This window comes from Pangasianodon hypophthalmus, chromosome 22, assembly GCF_027358585.1.
Source record: "Pangasianodon hypophthalmus isolate fPanHyp1 chromosome 22, fPanHyp1.pri, whole genome shotgun sequence".
NCBI lineage: Eukaryota > Metazoa > Chordata > Actinopteri > Siluriformes > Pangasiidae > Pangasianodon > Pangasianodon hypophthalmus.
In genome coordinates this window covers 19490605-19510994 of record NC_069731.1, presented here as the reverse complement: position 1 = coordinate 19510994, position 20390 = coordinate 19490605, and the positions used below count along the sequence as shown (strand labels likewise).

The 20390-nt window shown below is 37.5% G+C and overlaps 1 protein-coding gene across 6 annotated transcripts in view; it reads right to left on the bottom strand.

Annotated features, from left to right (window-relative positions):
- The window catches only part of ctnnd2a (catenin (cadherin-associated protein), delta 2a), a 265685-nt gene that overhangs the window by 68185 nt on the left and 177110 nt on the right, over window positions 1-20390 (bottom strand). For all 6 annotated transcript variants that reach the window (XM_034298153.2, XM_026938090.3, XM_026938091.3 and 3 more), the window contains 2 exons: window positions 9664-9796; window positions 678-891 (listed from right to left, as the gene is read on the bottom strand). In XM_034298153.2, coding sequence (XP_034154044.1) covers window positions 678-891; window positions 9664-9796 — 347 coding nt within the window. The remainder of the gene's footprint in view (window positions 1-677; window positions 892-9663; window positions 9797-20390) is intronic.

The window sequence follows — 20390 nt, the reverse complement described above, 5'->3', positions numbered from 1 at the left end:
GACATGTGTCATTAGACAAGCGAGTTTAGAGATTATTAAATGACAATGTCACATCGAAGTCTCGATAAGGATACTCGGTGTTTTGTAGAGGATGTGTTAGATTAAAGTAAGATTTTTTAAATCATTGTTGGTTAAAAAATGATATTTCACACAGAACTCACAAGAAAGACGCTATGGTATGATAATCATTTTACAGCAACATGGGCATACAAAAACACAAATATGGCATTTATTCACTGTCCGGTTTTGTAGCTACAGCTGGCTGATCCGTACAGACAAAACAGACTTAGTAACGCAAATGAGACATAGCAATGTGAAGAGTTCAATTTGCTTGGCTGGGAAGGGGCGTGGCTCAGAGGGAGGGGGCTCGGTTGCTGGCAAGGATGCTGACAGCTCGCAAACTAGGCCCATGTCTTAAATTATTAAATGTTAAACAGTTAGTATCTCTCTAAAAGCAAACGAACAAACAAAAAAATCAACATAAATGTAAATTTACATACTCATAACTGATAACCCCTTAATCATCAAAACCAAGTAAGATAACATTCACAAAGTCGTTTATGATCCAATCTCATCAAAGCCACAGCCATACCGGATTTTCACCTTGCTATTTCCCTCACCAGAATGGACTTCCCCAAAGATCAGGACTAAGGTGAAGACCATAGACTGTGTCTTACCTGTAACCAGCTCCCGAATGTCCACGTCTGAGGTTTTCCTCAGCAGACGCACCAGCGCTGGGATTCCTCCACAGTTCTTCAGGGCAATCTTGTTGTCATCATTAGCTTTCCCATAGACGAGGTTCCTCAGAGCTCCGCAGGCGCTCCGGTGCACCTCCGCCATCCGATGATCCAGCAGGTCCACCAGCAAGGGGATACCACCCTGCCTCCGGATCTGAGGGACAGGAAGAACATCATATCTCTGCTGATATTCCATACAGGGTTCTTCTCATTCCTGGGGGGTGTGTAATGGTGTTTAACGGTCACTCCTAGACGTCAAAGATCTCTTATTTGAGTTTGCAGTAGTTTAAACGTTAATCTATTAAGAATTATTTCATATTGAATATATTCTAGATGTGTAACTGAATCAAAATGATTGGACTCTTGAAAGCCTGTAAAACCTTTATAATCTTAAAGACCGAAGTTTTTAACAACAACAACTTGAGATCAGCTACATAAGAAATTACAATAAATAGAAACATGCAGTTAAACCCTGTCAAAAGTGCAGATACTAAATCTTTTAAGTTTAAAGGTGTATTTTTTTTGCAGTTTCTAGAATTTTTTTTGCAGTTTTTAGAAAAAAAAATTCTAGAAACAATTTTGTATTTATTTCTTTGATTTTTATCTAGTGAAATTATAAAAAATAATTTATTTTAAAGTAATAAAAATAAAACAATATTTACTGATAGAGACTTTGAAATTATAGAAATAAGGAAAATCACATGTGAATGAATTTTGATGAATATTTACATTTATATTTACATTTATATATTTTTAAAAATAAAAATAGAAACATAATTACTATGTTTGTATGTGAAGACTTATATATCTGTGTATAATTTAAATAACATTATTTATCAATAAAAATGTTTTTTGTGACGGTGTGATTTTCCAAAACCACTTCTTTTTTTAAACCTGATTGAATCTACACAATTTATTTAAATTTGTTGAAAATTCAAAATTAAATGATTAAATAGAAAGATAAAAAAAATTATGAATTAAAATGATCTCACAGAGCTCACAGTCACTCAGGATTATTATTTCATTGACGAATCAAATCAAATGTTAAATGAAGAAAAAACATTCTAATAACCACAAGCATTTTCTCAAACCCTGTCATAAACCAAAATGAATCAGGAATCAGCTTCTGAATCATCCTTGTGAGCACAAACAGCGTGACTAAGTCTCAGTCAACAGCGTCTTTGTGTTCTGCATCAATCAATTAAAGCAAGCCAAGTTCATTAAAGAAGCGGCTACGGAGTGCCAAGTGTGCCTGAGAGAACGCCGCTCGAAATCACAATGACTGACACCTAACTCCTACTTTCTCACTTATTTACTCTCTTCAGACCTCTGCAGCTTCCTGAAATGAGCGGATAAACAAGTCTGACACGTTCTATAATTCTCACAGCACTTCAGAGTTTCTCTTCTCGCTTATGTTAATATACGTCAAGAGCACTCAGCATGTACTTACAGGAGTTAAAGCAAAGCATTCGAGAGGCTGAGTGGAATGAAGGCATGCATGTGTTTATGTGGAGGTTCAGACAGTAGTCTTAAAGAAAGCGGAAATTAGTGGTCTAATGGGGTTTGATGATGTTTGGTGTTTTTGACGGCTACATAATGAAGCATCACCTGCTTCGTCAGGAGAATAACAGTGATGATAAAAAACAGATCCAGTCCCGAAATCAAAATTTTCCTCCCTTAAAAATCAATATAAAACCATAAAAGAGAGGATTTTCTTTTCAGGAAAGAATTTAAGTAGAAATCGAGGATTGTTAACCATACGAAGAACCCTAGAGGAACCATGTTTTTAAGAGTGTAGATTAAAGTGATCAAGTTGACTGAGATGAGCCAGTATTAGTCATTCAGTCAGATTGTGGGTCTCTTACTGGTTCCCCATAAAGCCGCAGCATACTGAGTGCATAGACGACTTAGTGAGGGCTCCGTGATGACGAAATCATACATCGTGACCTCACAAGCTTGCATAGTTGCATGGTTTCCTATTGGCTGTTGTGTAGGATTGTTCCAGTCCTGCAGGTAGCACTGTTAAAATTTCATGACAGTTTCCGCAACTAAAGGAAGACTGCTGCTCCTCAGCTTGAGCTCCTCTCACTATAAAGACCAATCACACATTTGGGCGCGTGGTGTGTTTGCTCGCTGATTTGGCGCAGCTACCATTGGATATGCCAAACTTGGATATGTTTCATCATCATGTCTGCAAACTGTTGGTAGAAAAATAATCCAAACTGGAAACCCACTTTACCCTGGTCAGTGTGGCAGTGGATCCGGAGCCTATCCCAGGAAACACTGGGCGTGAGGTGGGACTACACCAATTCAATTCAATTCAATTCATTTTTATTTGTATAGCGCTTTTTACAAAGGTCATTGTCTCAAAGCAGCTTTACACAAACAAAAGTAAAGTGAAGTGTGTGTGTGTGCCGTCTCTGATGAGCAAGCAGGGCGACGGTGGCAAGGAAAAACTCCCTGAGATGGTGATAGGAAGAAACCTTGAGAAGAACCAGGCTCAACAGAGAACCCATCCTCATATGGGTTTACACTGTAGTGTGCGTGTGTGTGAGCACAATGTGTGTTGGTGTAGTCCATGGAAAACAGCTGAAGCGTTTTCGTGGCAGTATGAAGCATTGCCGGTGGACAGGTCCAGAGTGAAGGGGGGGAGGTCTGGATCACCAGCAGCTCAGGAGTGTAGCTCGGCAGAAGGAGAAGGAAAGTGGTTAGGTAAACCATGCACACACACCATGCACACACACACACATTCACACCTAGGAGCAATTTAGTTTCACCAATGGGAGATGGGAGGAAACCGGAGAACCCGGAGGAAATCCACATAGACACGAGGAAAACATGTAAAACTCCACCGCGAACTCAAGATCCAGGAGTCGGAATAACATTATTTTCAGAGAAGAATTGTGAGTAAAAACCACGTCTCCATAGTGATGGATGTTTTCTCTACCTTTGCTGCAGCATTCTGAGAATTTTTTTTAAATCCCATCTATCCCTGGTTGGGAGACAAAATTTGAGATCATCTTGAGCTTTAAAAGTGATCTGATTTCTTCCAATTAGCATGCATCAAGAGACAAAGGGTTGTCTAGAACTCGGCCAGACATTGAGTGCGCCACTTTGGAGAGAAGAAAAGTTTGCTTTTACGCAGCGTGTAACAAAAGGATGAAAGTGTCAGCGGCATGATGAATTATTGTGATCGCCTACTGCTCTGGCGCAACAGATGTTTTTAAAACGTGAGAATAACAAAGTCAATCTAAAGCAGCCTGATTGTAAGAGTGAAAACAACTCTCTGATTATGGCATGTTCCACTGAGAACATGAGAGAGCCACCAGCAGCCATTTTCATTCTGTGAATTTTTTTCTTCACCTCAATGCAGCCGGTTAATGAAATAAATGCAGTAAACGTTGGCGACTGCATGATCTGGATGAATCGCAGACTCCGAGGTGCTCAATTAGAGACACAGAAGCTCTTCCGGCTGGGTTCAGAGTTACAGATCACACACACACACACACACACACACACATACACACAAAGGAAATCAACGGATTAGATTTCCTGCCAAAAACGGCTGATGAAGCTGAACTTAAGCCAGACAGAGACGAAGCGGGGGAGATAGAGAGGAAGTAAGGGCCCCCTGCTATAGACAGCACTCAGCTGCAGGCTCAGGAGTGTTTCCTCTGTTTCTGACCAGGTATCTGATCATAAAGGTCATGAGCATCAACATCAGGGTCATATAGTTAATATGTTAATACAATTGATCGTTTTATACTTGGCGTAGACTGTGTGTACATTATGTAGTATGTTGACTCTTCTTTCTATAACATTCATCTGTCTCCTTTGGAATATTATGTAAGCAATATTTTACTAGCATCCATATTTGAGGTAGTTAAAGATTTGAAGAACATCTTCCTACAGAAAACTTCACCATATCAACGATTACACCTGTTTTTAATCCATTTATGTGGAGGGTCCCTGGGACACGCCCCTGTGAATGAGCTGCTACTATAGAAACGGTAATGTATTGGAACGAGCGCATTAATATAAACCTGTGATTTGCAGCTACAGTTACAGAAAATCAATCCACACAAGAATTCCACAGTGCTGTGGTATAAAGTTCGCTGTACATATGAATGCAGGAGGCACTAAGACCCTGAGGCCACCGTGTACCCCGGTGGGTATCGTATAACAGGTGAGATGTGGAGAATAGCGTTTCCACGTTGCCTCTGAACGGTTCTCAACGGAGCGATGCAGCACTGTGTCATTTTTCACCATCCATTGGCGTAATGTGAAAGAGTCTGTGTAAGCGTGCATTCTGGGAAATGAATGGCAGTCGTGAAATAACCTGTCCAGAGCTCCATGGCCATCTGCTGGGACGCTGTCACATGTAATTAACTCTTCTATTCCACCACCTGGCCACACACACACACACACACACACACACACACACACACACACACACACACACACACCATGCCATGACATGCTACAGCTGGTGCAGATGTATTATGACTCCATGTATTAACACATTTATATATTTATATTATTGTTATATCATTAGCATTTCTTCCACTATTTTATTTTCTGTAAGCAACCTGCGAACACACCGAGTGCAAGGAACGCTCTAATGAAAGGGAAAGCGAGACCAAATCATCACATACATCAAGTGAAAAAGAACGAGCTGAGACGTTAGTTATAGAGATAATGACTTTTTTTTTTGCTTTTTTTTTTTTACGATTTAGATGTATTGTACAGCAATTATAGAAACAATACAACATCTCTGCTGATTCAGCAAATCTAAAAGTCAAAACTGAATATATTACATTGCACATTCCACTTTGTTTCAAAATGCATGCTGGGACCTTTTTCAAGATGTCCCAGAAGTAACATTGCATTAATAATTTAATAATAGTTCACTCAATTCCTTTCCTTTTAATGCACTTATAAGTTTATTTAATTCAAAAAAATAGCAAAGCATCTGAATAGAAAATCTACTATTTCTAGTAAGAAACTATAATCATAAATAAATAACAGTAATGAAATTGTAGAGACTGCTTATTGTTCTGGTGACTGAGCTATTGCTTCCCGAACCATTTCACTTTATGCGTAATTGAAGCTACATTAAAGTAAATAAACCACCAATGCACAGATGATAAAGCAGCAGTCTACAGAATCTAGGTTTATCTTATTAATATGTCATATTTCTAATTTGGCTGGACATAAATCTGTGTTTTTTTCCCCTATGTTCTTCTAGTTGCTATTTTTGTCACCAGATATAACTGCGTCTGGACTCACACAGTGGAAGTAGCTTTAAAAAATACAGTAGTTGGATTTTTAAACCGGCTTTGGTCCAAAATTGTGCTAATCTTACCTCCTACACATTCTGGAAAGGCCCTCATCAAGAGAAGAACTTTCAATTAATGATATTTTATCTATAGATACAAGGCCCTGGCTGTTGTCTGTCAGTTTACATCACATGACCTGCCGCCGTGCTGCAGCCACGACCCACGATTCGACACTGAGCTCAAAATCATTTCCCCCTCGACTGTGTGTAGCATTCACACTGAACACATTTCTGAAGTGTTTTTTGACAGACCTTTTCTTTCTGAGGTATTTCATACTGTGTTTGTTTTACACACCATTAATGTTTTTTAATAAATAGTAAGTAGGGCTGTAGGACTCGAGTTCAAGCTCAAGACAATTTCTGTGTCAGTTTTGGGCGTTGGTCTCGCTAAGTATGACCTTGGTCTCAACTGAGAGTTTGTAGAAATAATGTTTGAGTTGTCTTTCTTTTTCACATGCATTTCACATTTCACATTCCTTCTTCTAGAAAACAGCCTAATCATTAGTACAACACATGAAGCCAACTAGTCGAAGTAAAGGCTTGGCCTCTGAAAAGGAGCTGATGATCTCCATCTTGACTCTCTCGCTTTCTTTTGAACTTTGATACGATCTCAGCTGGTCTTGGACTTGTCTTGGATGTGACAATGGCAGTCTTTAATACAATTAGTAAGCACCGCATTCAGCTCCATCGCAATCTCATATTCACCCTGTATAAACACCGAAATTAAACTTTCACATGTGACACCTTGCTGTTTACTGCCCCGCCCCCCTCGTTTGATGGACAGCTAAGGTTACTGTTCTGGAAGATTATAATGTAAACTATATGGGCAAAGGTTTTTGTTGTTTCTAAGCATTAACCTTTTCTGAGGAGCACACACACACACACACACACACACACACACAGAATGTACCCAGAAACAAAAAGAACCTTTTTTTTCTGACTGATTCGGCGTTGGTTCAAAAGTCACCAAAGTGTTTGTGTATTATTTTAATTACATTCAGAAAAATAACTGCTCAAGCTGTGATGAAATATCACCACCCTCAAGACTCTGACATCAACGATTCTTGGTTCCAGACCAGCAGAATTGTGGTGCTGGAGCCAACTGCTTTGCAGAGCAGAAGTATGGAATGGATTCAGATTAAGCACCAGCAAATTGTCAGTGGAAAAGGGGTTCCTTCAGGGCTCTTTGGGTGGTAATGGTTTAAATTAACCAATCTGGAATCTTTTCCCAGGGAAAAGGGAAACACTCTATGAATCTACACAGAATCTTAAAGAACCATTTTTTTTGTAGATTTTGTAAATTGTTTAAAGGATGTACATTTTGTGGAGAAGGTCATGGATCGGATTGTCATGACTGGGCCAGAAGTTTGGTCCAATCATCTGTTCTGCAGTGTTCTTGGATCTGGTTTTTGAAAGACACTTTGAATAAAAGCAGAAAAGTTTGAAAGAGCATTTAATATTTCTGATGCTGCGCTTGTTGTTTTCATTAATAAAACTTTCACAATCCAATCAAGCGTTTCATGCAGAAAGGTTCATTTCTGCACCTTGTAAAATTGCAAAACAAATCAGAGCAAACAGAATTTTGGCAACTTAATGAATACAACAGCACAGAGGAATGATGCGAGTGGTGCTCATTGGAAACTAAAGGAATTTTAGCTCTGCTGTTTTTTTCATTAAATAACATTCAGAGGTTTGTCTGCTGCTCTCTATGGCTCTTTTTTTGTTCCTTTGGATTTATTCGCCAGAATTTAATTTCCATCAGCCTCCTATAAGCCTCTGAGACACAATTACTGAGCTGCTTCATGTGGAAAGGCTGTCAATACATCGTTGTTTCCTTTCATGATTTGTCTGGCTATACAGAAAAAAACTCCTCTTTACAATTATGAAAACTTACGGCTGGGAAATCCAGGCATGGAGATCCTGCATCAAATTTCAATAAAGGGCTGAATTATCTGCTGACGACTTTTGTAAGAATTAATTTTGTAGAACAAGGAGGTCAATATGGTGAATGAAGAGTTCCCACAGGATGGAGGAGAGTTCGAGAGCTTGTGTAACTTACAAAATGCTTCAAGTCAAAGGCTTTCTAAAACATATTTGAATTAACATTCCTTAAAGAACATTAAAAAAATTTACAAACTGATTTACATTGAGCTTAAATCCATAAGGAAAAGATTTTTATATAAAGCACAGCTTGGTGCACTCCTGTACACACTCTGGCCCTGATTTATTAAAGATTTATGAGTTTAAAAACAAAACTGAAAACAACTGCCAAAAATATCTGCACTGATTTACTAACAGGGTTTCTGGAATGTTGTGGAAAAAACCCACATACTTTTCGTATGCTTATCTTCTACATATCTACATATAGAATATGTAATTTGAGGTGTTTCTACCTAAGAGAGGCAAAATAGAGGGTGGAGTCAATGCAAATAGATTAATTTAGCACCTGAAGTGATTTAATACAACTGAAGGGCAGGCATTTAGAAATTTGCTAAAACCTGTTTCCACCAGTTGAAGATAAATAAAGTCTCAATAACAAGCACATTTTCCAGACTTGTGAAATAATATTATAGCTTTTTTACAAGTTTTACATCACCACAAGCATTTAAAGAGGCTGTGAAAAAGTATTAATTTCACATACTTTATTATCAGAATACACAGGAGTCCTTATTTTATTTTTAGATTTTATTTTATATTTATATTTTTTACATTTTTAGAAGCATCCCTTGGCATTTAATCTATCTATTTACGCATAAATATGAAGCATGGTGGTGGTAGTATCATATTGTGGGAATGCTGGGACTGGGAAACTGGTCATAGTTGAAGGTAAGATGGATGGAGACAAATATTGTATTGTATTGTAATATATATATAATGAGTTTATTATGCATTTTTAAAGTCTTGTGAACTGTTAAGTGTTTTGTGGCTGTTGTGACAATAAAGTACTCTCTATCTATCTCTATCTATATATGGTGATCCTACAAGAAAACCTGGTCCAGTCTGCAAGAGACTTGAGACTGGGGGCTGAGCTTCACCCTCCAACAGGAAAACCACCCTAAACATACTGCCAAAGCTACACTGGAGTGATTCAAAACCAAGAACCTGAATGTGTTAGAGTGGAAGCCCAGAGCTCAACCTGACTGAGAATCTGAGGCAAGACATAAAAATTGCTTCTCACTAACGATGGTCTTCAGCCAAATGGACAGATTTTGTGCAATTTTGCCAAGAAAAATGGGCAAAAATATCACAATCCAGATGTGCAAAGCAGAAAAAGACATATCCCAGATGACTTGCAGATGTACTTGATGGTTCTACCAAGTACTGACCAAGGGAGTGAATACGTACACAATGCAATTTATTTGAATGGACAACAATAAAACGTTCACATATCACACCTTGCTGTTTACTGCCCCGCCCCCTTGTCTGATGGACAGCTAAGCTCCTCCTGCTGTTCTGGAAGACTATAAAAGCTTGGGCCTTTCCAAACTTTGTTTTGCTCAGCTTTCTGAGGAAGTATAATGAACCATTTAATGCTGCTTGTGTGAAAAGAAAGAAGCTTTTGTCCAAGCTTGGAGAATTGTTGCTTACCTCTGCTTTAATCTTGTTGTCCCCGAAGCACAGGTGCTGTAGGTATGCAGCAGCATTGGACTGAACAGAGGGGAACTGATGCTGCAACATCTGGATGACTTCAGGCAGCTCGGGGTCTCGCCAACCAAATTCCCTACAGAGACAGACAGAGAGAGAGAGAAAGAGAGAGAGAGAGACATTTAATAGGTCTCAATTTTCCTTTTATAGAGGGACAAACATATTGGGAAATTACTTCCACAACTCCTTATAGTCACCCTAAATCGATGCTGCTTTTATTATATATTAAAAATAGAAAATATATATTGATATGTTTTCTAATGACACCAGAAACCCATAGAAAATGCTCACTTACAAAACCCACTGCTCAGGCTATAAACATGCAAATGCTACCAAAAGGCATAAATAAGTCATAAATAAATGAGTATTCTCAGAATAAAAGGTTGAGAGAATTTTTGCAGCCAGAAAAACCTCCTTTCTGATGAGCAGGAATGGTTCAGTCTGCCTTGCACACATATCACGCAGCATAACAACACTATGCTTTTCCACAAGAAATAAATGTTAAGAGAGCTACAAGTTAATATTGGAGTTCTGTTTATTAGCATCACAGATTACAATTATTATTCTACATTAATATGTAGATTATTAGTCTGAAACCAAGATGCGACAATTATAGATTAAATGAGAGAAAAGTGCAGTTTGAGAACAACGAAATGGCAATGTTATGATAACTTTTAAAATTAAGATTTTTTTTTCATGTTAAATGCCTTTTTTAAACATTTTTACATTTTTATAAATAAATGCAAATAAAATGGTTACATTTATATAAAATTATTAACATCTACATTTCAAATCACAGTGCATAACCCTTGCTAGGTGACATCTGAAAACATTCATATCTTAATGAAGTGTATTGTTTTCCTGATTACGAGGAGCCAAAAATCTTTATCATTAACATTAAAAAAAATTATCATTAACATTAATGTTACGATGCTCTTGGGAAACCGGGTTCTCTCGTAAAACTCGGCTCTTCATCGCAAAGCAATGCATCTAAATGAATCTTTTATCAGTTAGAGATAAACATCTGATAGTTATTGAGGGAACCAGGAGTTAAACACAGAATGGCTGGAGACTTAACGCCCATATGGACAGATTCCCCGGGGTAGATAAAGATCAGCCGGCTCTTAAAGTCGAGGATCTGACTCTCACAACTCAGCGCCGATCACACCAAATGAAAACGATCTGAAAAAGATAAGATAAGGTCTGTGGCTTCTTGGTTAATTAAAGCTAGCAGGGATGGAGCGAGGCTCGGAAATTGAATGCCAATCATGATCATGCTAACACGGCATCTGTACACCACGAGGGTGGGGTGTTGTTGGTTGTGGGTTTAACAAGCGCTGCTCTGCTAAATGCTGTAAAATAGTCCAATGGCACGCTAACACGACAGAACCGGGACAGCTGGAGAACCAGGGCAGCGTGTATGATTCTGTCCTGTTTACAGAACAAAATGTACAGACAAAGCGGCTACAATGTAGAACATAATCAGAACATTCAATAACATATATAAGAAAGTTATGCTATAACCTTGCAAAAATAGTTCTTGCTACATTTAAAAAACATCCGCTGTATACTAATTTTCCTCATAATGGGTGCATTTATCAATTTATTTGTAAATATTTAGGCAAAGCTCATAAAGAGCTGAAAATGACAAAATCACAAGTAAACAGTCAGAGTGCTTCATCTGCCACTAACACACTAACTCTTCATCTACTATAGACACACATTAACTCTTCATCTGCCATAGACACACACTAACTCTTCATCTACCATAGACACACACTAACTCTTCATCTGCCATAGACACACACTAACTCTTCATCTGCCATAGACACACACTAACTCTTCATCTACCATAGACACACACTAACTCTTCATCTGCCATAGACACACACTAACTCTTCATCTGCCATAGACACACACTAACTCTTCATCTACCATAGACACACACTAACTCTTCATCTGCCATAGACACACACTAACTCTTCATCTACCATAGACACACACTAACTCTTCATCTGCCATAGACACACACTAACTCTTCATCTGCCATAGACACACACTAACTCTTCATCTGCCATAGACACACACTAACTCTTCATCTGCCATAGACACACACTAACTCTTCATCTACCATAGACACACACTAACTCTTCATCTACCATAGACACACACTAACTCTTCATCTACCATAGACACACACTAACTCTAATCTACCATACACACACACTAACTCTTCATCTACCATAGACACACACTAACTCTTCATCTACCATAGACACACACTAACTCTTCATCTTCCATAGACACACACTAACTCTTCATCTGCCATAGACACACACTAACTCTTCATCTACCATAGACACACACTAACTCTTCATCTACCATAGACACACAATAACTCTTCATCTACCATAGACACAAACTAACTCTTCATCTACCATAGACACACACTAACTCTTCATCTACCATAGACACACACTAACTCTTCAACTGCCATACACAAACACTAACTCTCATCTACCATAGACACACACTAACTCTTCATCTGCCATAGACACACACTAACTCTTCATCTACCATAGACACACAGTAACTCTCATCTACCATAGACACACAGTAACTCTTCATCTGCCATAGACACACATTAACTCTTCATCTGCCATAGACACACACTAACTCTCATCTACCATAGACACACACTAACTCTTCATCTGCCATAGACACACACTAACTCTTCATCTACCATAGACACACACTAACTCTTCATCTACCATAGACACACACTAACTCTTCATCTACCATAGACACAAACTAACTCTTCATCTGCCATACACACACTTTAACTCTTCATCTACCATACACACACACTAACTCTTCATCTACCATACACACACACTAACTCTTCATCTACCATACACACACACTAACTCTTCATCTACCATAGACACACACTAACTCTTCATCTACCATAGACACACACTAACTCTTCAACTGCCATAGACACACACTAACTCTTCATCTACCATAGACACACACTAACTCTTCATCTGCCATAGACACACACTAACTCTTCATCTACCATAGACACACAGTAACTCTTCATCTACCATAGACACACACTAACTCTTCATCTGCCATAGACACACATTAACTCTTCATCTGCCATAGACACACACTAACTCTCATCTACCATAGACACACACTAACTCTTCATCTGCCATAGACACACATTAACTCTTCATCTGCCATAGACACACACTAACTCTCATCTACCATAGACACACACTAACTCTTCATCTGCCATAGACACACACTAACGCTAATCTACTATAGACACACACTAACTCTTCATCTGCCATAGACACACACTAACTCTTCATCTACCATAGACACACACTAACTCTTCATCTTCCATAGACACACACTAACTCTTCATCTACCATAGACACACACTAACTCTTCATCTGCCATAGACACACACTAACTCTCATCTGCCATAGACACACACTAACTCTTCATCTGCCATAGACACACACTAACTCTCATCTGCCATAGACACACACTAACTCTCATCTACCATACACACACTAACTCTTCATCTACCATAGACACACACTAACTCTTCATCTGCCATACACACACACTAACTCTTCATCTACCATAGACACACACTAACTCTTCATCTACCATAGACACACACTAACTCTAATCTACCATACACACACACTAACTCTTCATCTACCATAGTCACACACTAACTCTCATCTACCATAGACACACACTAATTCATCATGTATAAATGCTCAGATTCTACCTGCTGGATAAATTATACACTTGCTTAACCAGTCAGAAGTTAGTGGGCAGTGCAGGGAAAGTGGCCAGACTGTGAAATGGCTTTTTTATGTATTATTTCTTGCAGATGTTAATTATGGCTCTTTGGTTATGATCAACTTGAGTGTGTGCAGCTGTTTAAGTGAGAGCTTAACCCGGAGCTGTCTGTACACTACATCAGCCATTAACACACACATAACCATGCTTTTAAACCACTGCAATATACATTTAACTGCATATTTTATTGCATTTACTGCGACCAGGCCATTTAATTGTGTGTATATCTAGTATGTCTGACGAGTCCGTTACTGCACATGTTGTTGCACATAAAGCTCAGGCTATTATGTGGTTTTACTCTGAGTCCAGAGATGGAGCTAATTCATCTAGAGCTAATCAATATTTCCAGTAAATAACCCTGACTCATTAAATAAAGACAAGATTTAATTAAATATGAATTACAACTGAAACAATGCAACAACAGTGTGTTTTTGAAATCCAGTCCAAGGTCGGATTAAGGGACAAAGAGAGGACACGTGGATCTCGAGGTCTTAAGGGACGAGAGCTAGGGTGATGGAGATGGAAACTGAAGAGGTGTGTGTGTGTGTGTGTGTGTATGTGTGTGTGTGTGTGTGTGTGTGTGTGTGTGGCAGAACCCTCAGGCCAGAAAATGCCCCACTACCAGCCCATGTTCTTTTCCTCTTCCCTTGAATGTCCTCTATTCTCGAAACAAAAAGAGAGAAAACCACACATTCAGATTTTCACTTATTCTTATAAAAATGGCAAAAAAACTAACAAACTTTGGGGTTCTCTGAGTCAGTGTTCTCATGTGGAACCCCTTGAAAAAATCACAGTCCTTTTATACTCTAATCATAGAAATATGTCAGAAATGTTTGGACCTTTGTCTGTTTTCCGTCACTAATGTTTTTACATCCACAACAAGTGGATTTATACATTCACAAAAAGAAAACAAAAGCTGTGTTGGATTTTTTTCTAATTTTATTCTCATGTCCACCATTTTGTGTGTCTTGAACCCCCTGATCACTATCTGTAATTTGTTAGCCAGTATTATCTGGCTAGTTTTGCTAACATTGTTAGTCTGTTTGGCTAGCATTGCTTTGCCAAAGAAAACAAGAGCAAAATGTTCTGTGTTGTAAGTTTTTTTTTTTTTCTGTATTATCTTAAGAGATTTTAACAGATTTTACATGTGAAATAAATAGACAAATAAACGAACAAATAAATGCATCAGTATATATATAGTATATAATAAATAGAATCATCTTATTACAATATTACATCTCAATATAAACGGTTCCTAAAAGTGGTCTTCTTTATTCTTAATGTTAATCATATAAACTTCATTGTACATACTACAAATATTATCCCAAATCTGAATTCCATCCAAAAAGAAAAAAATTGGTTGGGAAGGGATCCTTGCAGCAGAACCAGAATGCCATGTTCTTTTTTTTTTTTTGGAGCATTTTTTTTTTTTTTTTTTACAGACTCGATCATACTACTTACATCATTTTAACAACAGCAACAAATTACATACTGCCGCTTGAATTTAATGAGAAAATTAAATAAATTAGAGGAATGCAGGATGCAGCTGTATGTACGTCAGCGTGCCCTGAGAGTATCCGAGATTTATCCGAGAGTAATTAGCTGAGTAAACAGAAATCAGCGTTCAGACGACAGTGTTATAATACCGAAACAGGTGTTTATTGCCTGCTCACTCACTAACAAACACTTCCTGTAAAACAAAAGTACCGAGGAAAAAAAACAACTGCTCAACACACGCAATCACTCCTCTCCATCCGACTCGGCAATTACAGCGTCTTTAATCCCGCAGTCAAACATCCGATACGGAGGTAAACATGACCAGAGCGCAGGCCTCGCAATCTTCTCTAATTTTCTACAACAGTAATTAAGCTAATTCTTATCAGATCAGATTTTTTATTGTTGTTAAAACTGTTGTTACTGCACATCGGGCCGTACAGTGAAACAGCATCAAGTCGATGCCAAACGTGCCATCACTGCCACGCTTGTGCTTTAAGAACTGATCCATAAACATGCTTCCTTAATTAAATCATATAACATTAAAACTGCGGTAAGTTTATTAGCCTGTGATCTTGAATTAACCTCGAAGCACCTTCGTATTCTAATTATCGTGGATAGTGACACAATTACATAGTCATAACGGTTGTGTGTAATTTAATTAATCCAGCTGTTGTGAGGAATTAAACAAATACGTGCACGGGTTAAATAAACGTGTTCATGGATGAACGATGAGAGGAAGAGGAATTAATTAAACTAAAACACCAACTCAAAATGCCAACACACCAACATTCCGATTAACAAAAATTCAAAAACAATTAACAATCGCAATTAAAAAAAATAAAATTAAATAAAAAACAGTTTTGCTTGAAAACCATAGACCTGGCAACACTGAGCCAGACACAGCTCAGCTCTACATCTAATTTACACCTTGTGAATTCGGTAACGTCCTGATATACAGTATGTGAACGTTCTTTTGAGGGTGTCTTGAAGAAACGTTTCATTCTTTTTGGTCTAATGTAACGGATTATTTGTTCAATCCTGTGAAAGTGAGTTCATTTTTATAATTTTATAATCTAATAATAATAATAATGATAATAATGATGTTAATAAGTGCCTGGAATATATTGTTGAGTTTTTTTTAATTTTATATCCAAACATTTTTATACATAAAGTTTTTCAACTGCAAACCAACTTTATGTTTGTTTCTGCTCAAGTTCAAATCACTTCTTCAATTTTTAAATATTTAGAAAACAATAAATGTAATAGATTGTTTTGAACTAATGTAACATGATTCAATATTTGAAGGTATACACATACACATCAGCTGCAGCTACAGATATACATCATTTTATAAATATGAATAATTTTTACACACCAGCTGTTTGTCCTTTTTCGATAACGATATATAATTATTGCATCAACTGATTTCAATCTTTGCCTTTTAAATTACCAATCCAAAATGTCTGATCGTTAAACTGCTAGTTAATATGTTTTCACATCTATATTGTTTTGGATATAAAAAGCCAGCCATATACAGTGTTGTAGGTATTGTCATCTCCCACATCATGTTACATCATCTTTACATTTATTTTGCTGACTTTTCGGAAACTCACTCATGTTTTGCAAAACCCAGCTCTAATGCACGGTCACAGAATCACTCCTGATTCCTCATGACATTCAATCAAACACAGAATAACGAGTCACGAGATGAAGGCATTCATGTGCTTCCTAATGAGTAGAGAGGTTTATGTGTGTAAAACATCAACACATCTGAATATATAACTTCCACTGCTTCAGGTCAAGCAGGACGTTACGCAGCAAAGCGAACCCCATGAAGGATTTCTTTCTGTCTTTCTTTCTGATTGGTCAGGAGGTGTTGACTCCTTTTCTTTAACAGCAGCTCTGACAGCAGCGCAGGTTTATATTAATGAGCTTGCTCTAATACGTTACTGTTTCTATAGCAACAGCTCATTCACAGGGACTTGTACGGTGGACACTCCACATAAACAGATTAAAATACGCGTGTAATCGTTGATATGGTGAAGTTTTCTGTAAAGAGATTTTTACAGAGTTTATGTAACACTTATGGAAGGAGTCTCCAGTGTCAGCGCTTTGTAACAGTGAGAGGTTGTAACTTTAACAGCTGTTAATGGCTGTAACATTTCCAACAGTTTCCTATGATTTGTGGTTTCTCTTTAACAGGACAAGCTGCTTTTTTTTCAAGAGAAAGAAAAAAAGAGAGGCTGGTGAGGGAATGACTGTTTATAGCTGCTATAACGTAAGTGAGAACAGAACTTGTTTCATGAACGTTTCACAACATTAAATGTAACTAAAAAGTAATAATCAACTTCATTATTCTACTCTAACAGCTGAACACAGAGTGTTTTATTCCTTACACATTGAGCTACTATCAACTTATGAGGCATAAAATTTGGCAGGAAGTAGCATGACACAAATAGAAGAGGTAGGAAATTAGATTCAGGGTTCTTTGCATTCCAAGTAGAAAATGAAGAACCCTTAAATATCCAGAACAAAGAAACCTTGAAAAAAACATTTTCATGCCTGAACAATTTTCACCTTAATAGCACTTGATGATGAATAACACTTCCTCATTCGTATTCAGAAAAAAACTCAATCTAAGCCCAGGATGACCTTTCCAGCTTGAAAATTAAAGTTTGCTGCGGATGAAGTTCTTCACTCATCCGGAACAAGAAAATATGATCAAAGTTCCGGCCTCCATTAATGAACCTGGGATGGATTTCTGAGCTTCCTGAACATCAGCTCAGGGTCTGATGACATCACCTGGGGCTTGCAGAACGCCCATCTGAGCTTGGCATGTCTCTGAGCGAGCAGGTACACGGAGAGCCCTCGCCTCGCTGTAAATCAGAGAGATGTGAGATGACAGCCATATGCAGGACTGTCCTGTCATCTCTGCTCGGGTTAAAACGCATCCAGGACAGGCACGTCAATTAGGAAGAGACGAGAATAGAGGAAGGCAGAAATAGGAGGCACGTCAACGCTGACGGAGATGCAGAAGAGACAAGACGGAGAAAAGCGTGCTTGCAGGTACGAGGTGGAATCTTTGAAATACGCAGGAACACGTACCTGCACACGTGAGACGTGTTTATTTCCAGCTTATTAGAGGAGGATTTACAGCCGAGGGCAAAGAAGAAACAGTTGTACATAGAGTGGATTAATTAACATCACAGACACACACACACACACGTACACACAAGTACAAACACTAGACATGAAGCAGAATGTTTAATTTGCAGCTCAGAGGTGCAGCTTATTAGTGCAGGATTTATATCATTGCGTGCAGAAGATACAGTTATACAGAGAGGATTAATTCATGTGATGCACATAACATGATATACACATTATATATATATATATATATGTGTGTGTGTGTGTGTGTGTGTATGTATATATACACACACACACACACACACACACACTGCTGGCTTCTGTTTTGCGATGCATGATGGGAAATCATTTATGCATACATAGGGCTTAATATCAAGAGGGAATGATGTAAATAGATACCAGAAAACAGCATCATTATAAACAAACAAACAAATACATAAATAAGAATGATTGTATTTTAATATTTAAATATTATTTAGCCTACCACACTAGTAGCCTTATTTTAGCAGCAAGTTTCTTTGACAAGTTTCTTTTTTTTTTAATATATTTTTTAAAATTAATCTTCAAAATTGCTTTTTTCCCCCTTTTTAAATTTGGTATTTCCAGAGTAACTTAATTAACATGCAGGAAAGACCTAAAGATTTACTAATCTAAATAATAAACAAAACAATAATAATAAAACTATAAAATTAAGGCATGCTAACATCTCAGTTGTCTCAGGAAGAATAAACACTATAATAAATGCTCATAATATCAGCTCTTGTTTGTTGTTATGATCTTTTATGTTTCTATCATTAATTTAAAATGCTTTACAAATAAATAAATAAACAAACAAAAACAAATGTATAATGTATTTATTATGTTATACAATGTATAATGTATTTATTATGTATAATGTATGTATAATGTTAAATATTAACATTAATATTAATATTTATATTATTACTAATATTAGTATTACGATTTTTTTACTTACTTATTTATTATTATGATTATTTTTGTAACATTTCAGCCTCTGGCCTGCAGCACACAAATTACCGCCCAGTATAAAAATGTGCGCTACTTCCTTACAGCCTGCTTTCACCATGAAAGAGCTCCACAGTGTCTATTAATAACCTTCCATCCATTATAGATCTCAAATAAAATCTTGACATATTCCGTAGCCATCAAGAGGAGATCCAGATCCAACTGCAACTCCAGCTTCAGCTCCGGGTTCAGCTCCGGTTATCTCCACTCCAAACCCGTATCATCATTAAGAAGCAGCAGAGCTGAAAATAGCCGTGGCTGATACATTTCCATACGCGGGGGAAGAGCCGGCTACGAGCTCCCATGGGAACTGCATCCCAATTAGATAAAAAAAAGAAGCAGTAATATCTTCAGAGTGACTGTTTCATAGCGTCATATAAACCTGAACAATATGCTAGCACAGACACACACACACACACACACACACACACACACACACACACAGCGACAAATATTTCATCACAAAGAAATTAGCGTTTGTGTTTGCCTTGAGTTTTATAATTACCATAAAACATCACGTGTGTCCAATAATTACAGCTCAAACTGCTAATAGTTAAGATTATGATAAGATACAGTACTAGGCATTTTTTAATTAAAACAATCTTTTATATCTTGCTTTATTATCAGTAATGTGAAAATATCAGAGCTACTTGAACTAAAGGTTGAATCAGTGTGATCAAAGCAACTACGTATGTTCATGCTAGCAGGTGATAAGTCTCTTGTGTCGCTTTTAGTTTGTCTCGTGGCTTGTTCTGATGAGAAACACTAGTAGCTATATATATATATAAATAATAAATACCTTCTAAAGTGAAATAGTTTAATAAGTAAATAAATAAAATAAATAACGCACTAACAGTGTGAAATCTGCGTGTTTGATTTGTGTGCTACGTGCTTGGCTTCGTACTAGCTCCATTCTCAGATTAGCAAAGCGAGCTAACTGTACTAGCTCCTTACACTCACCAGAAGCACCTATGATCTCTGCTACTTCCTTCCAAGCTTTATTTTTCTGTGTAATGTCTCTATACCCATTTCTTGAGAGATTGTAAATGTAAATGATAAGATGAAAAACAAGTTTTGCTTCTATTTTGCATGAAATGGTAAATTGCAGGTGG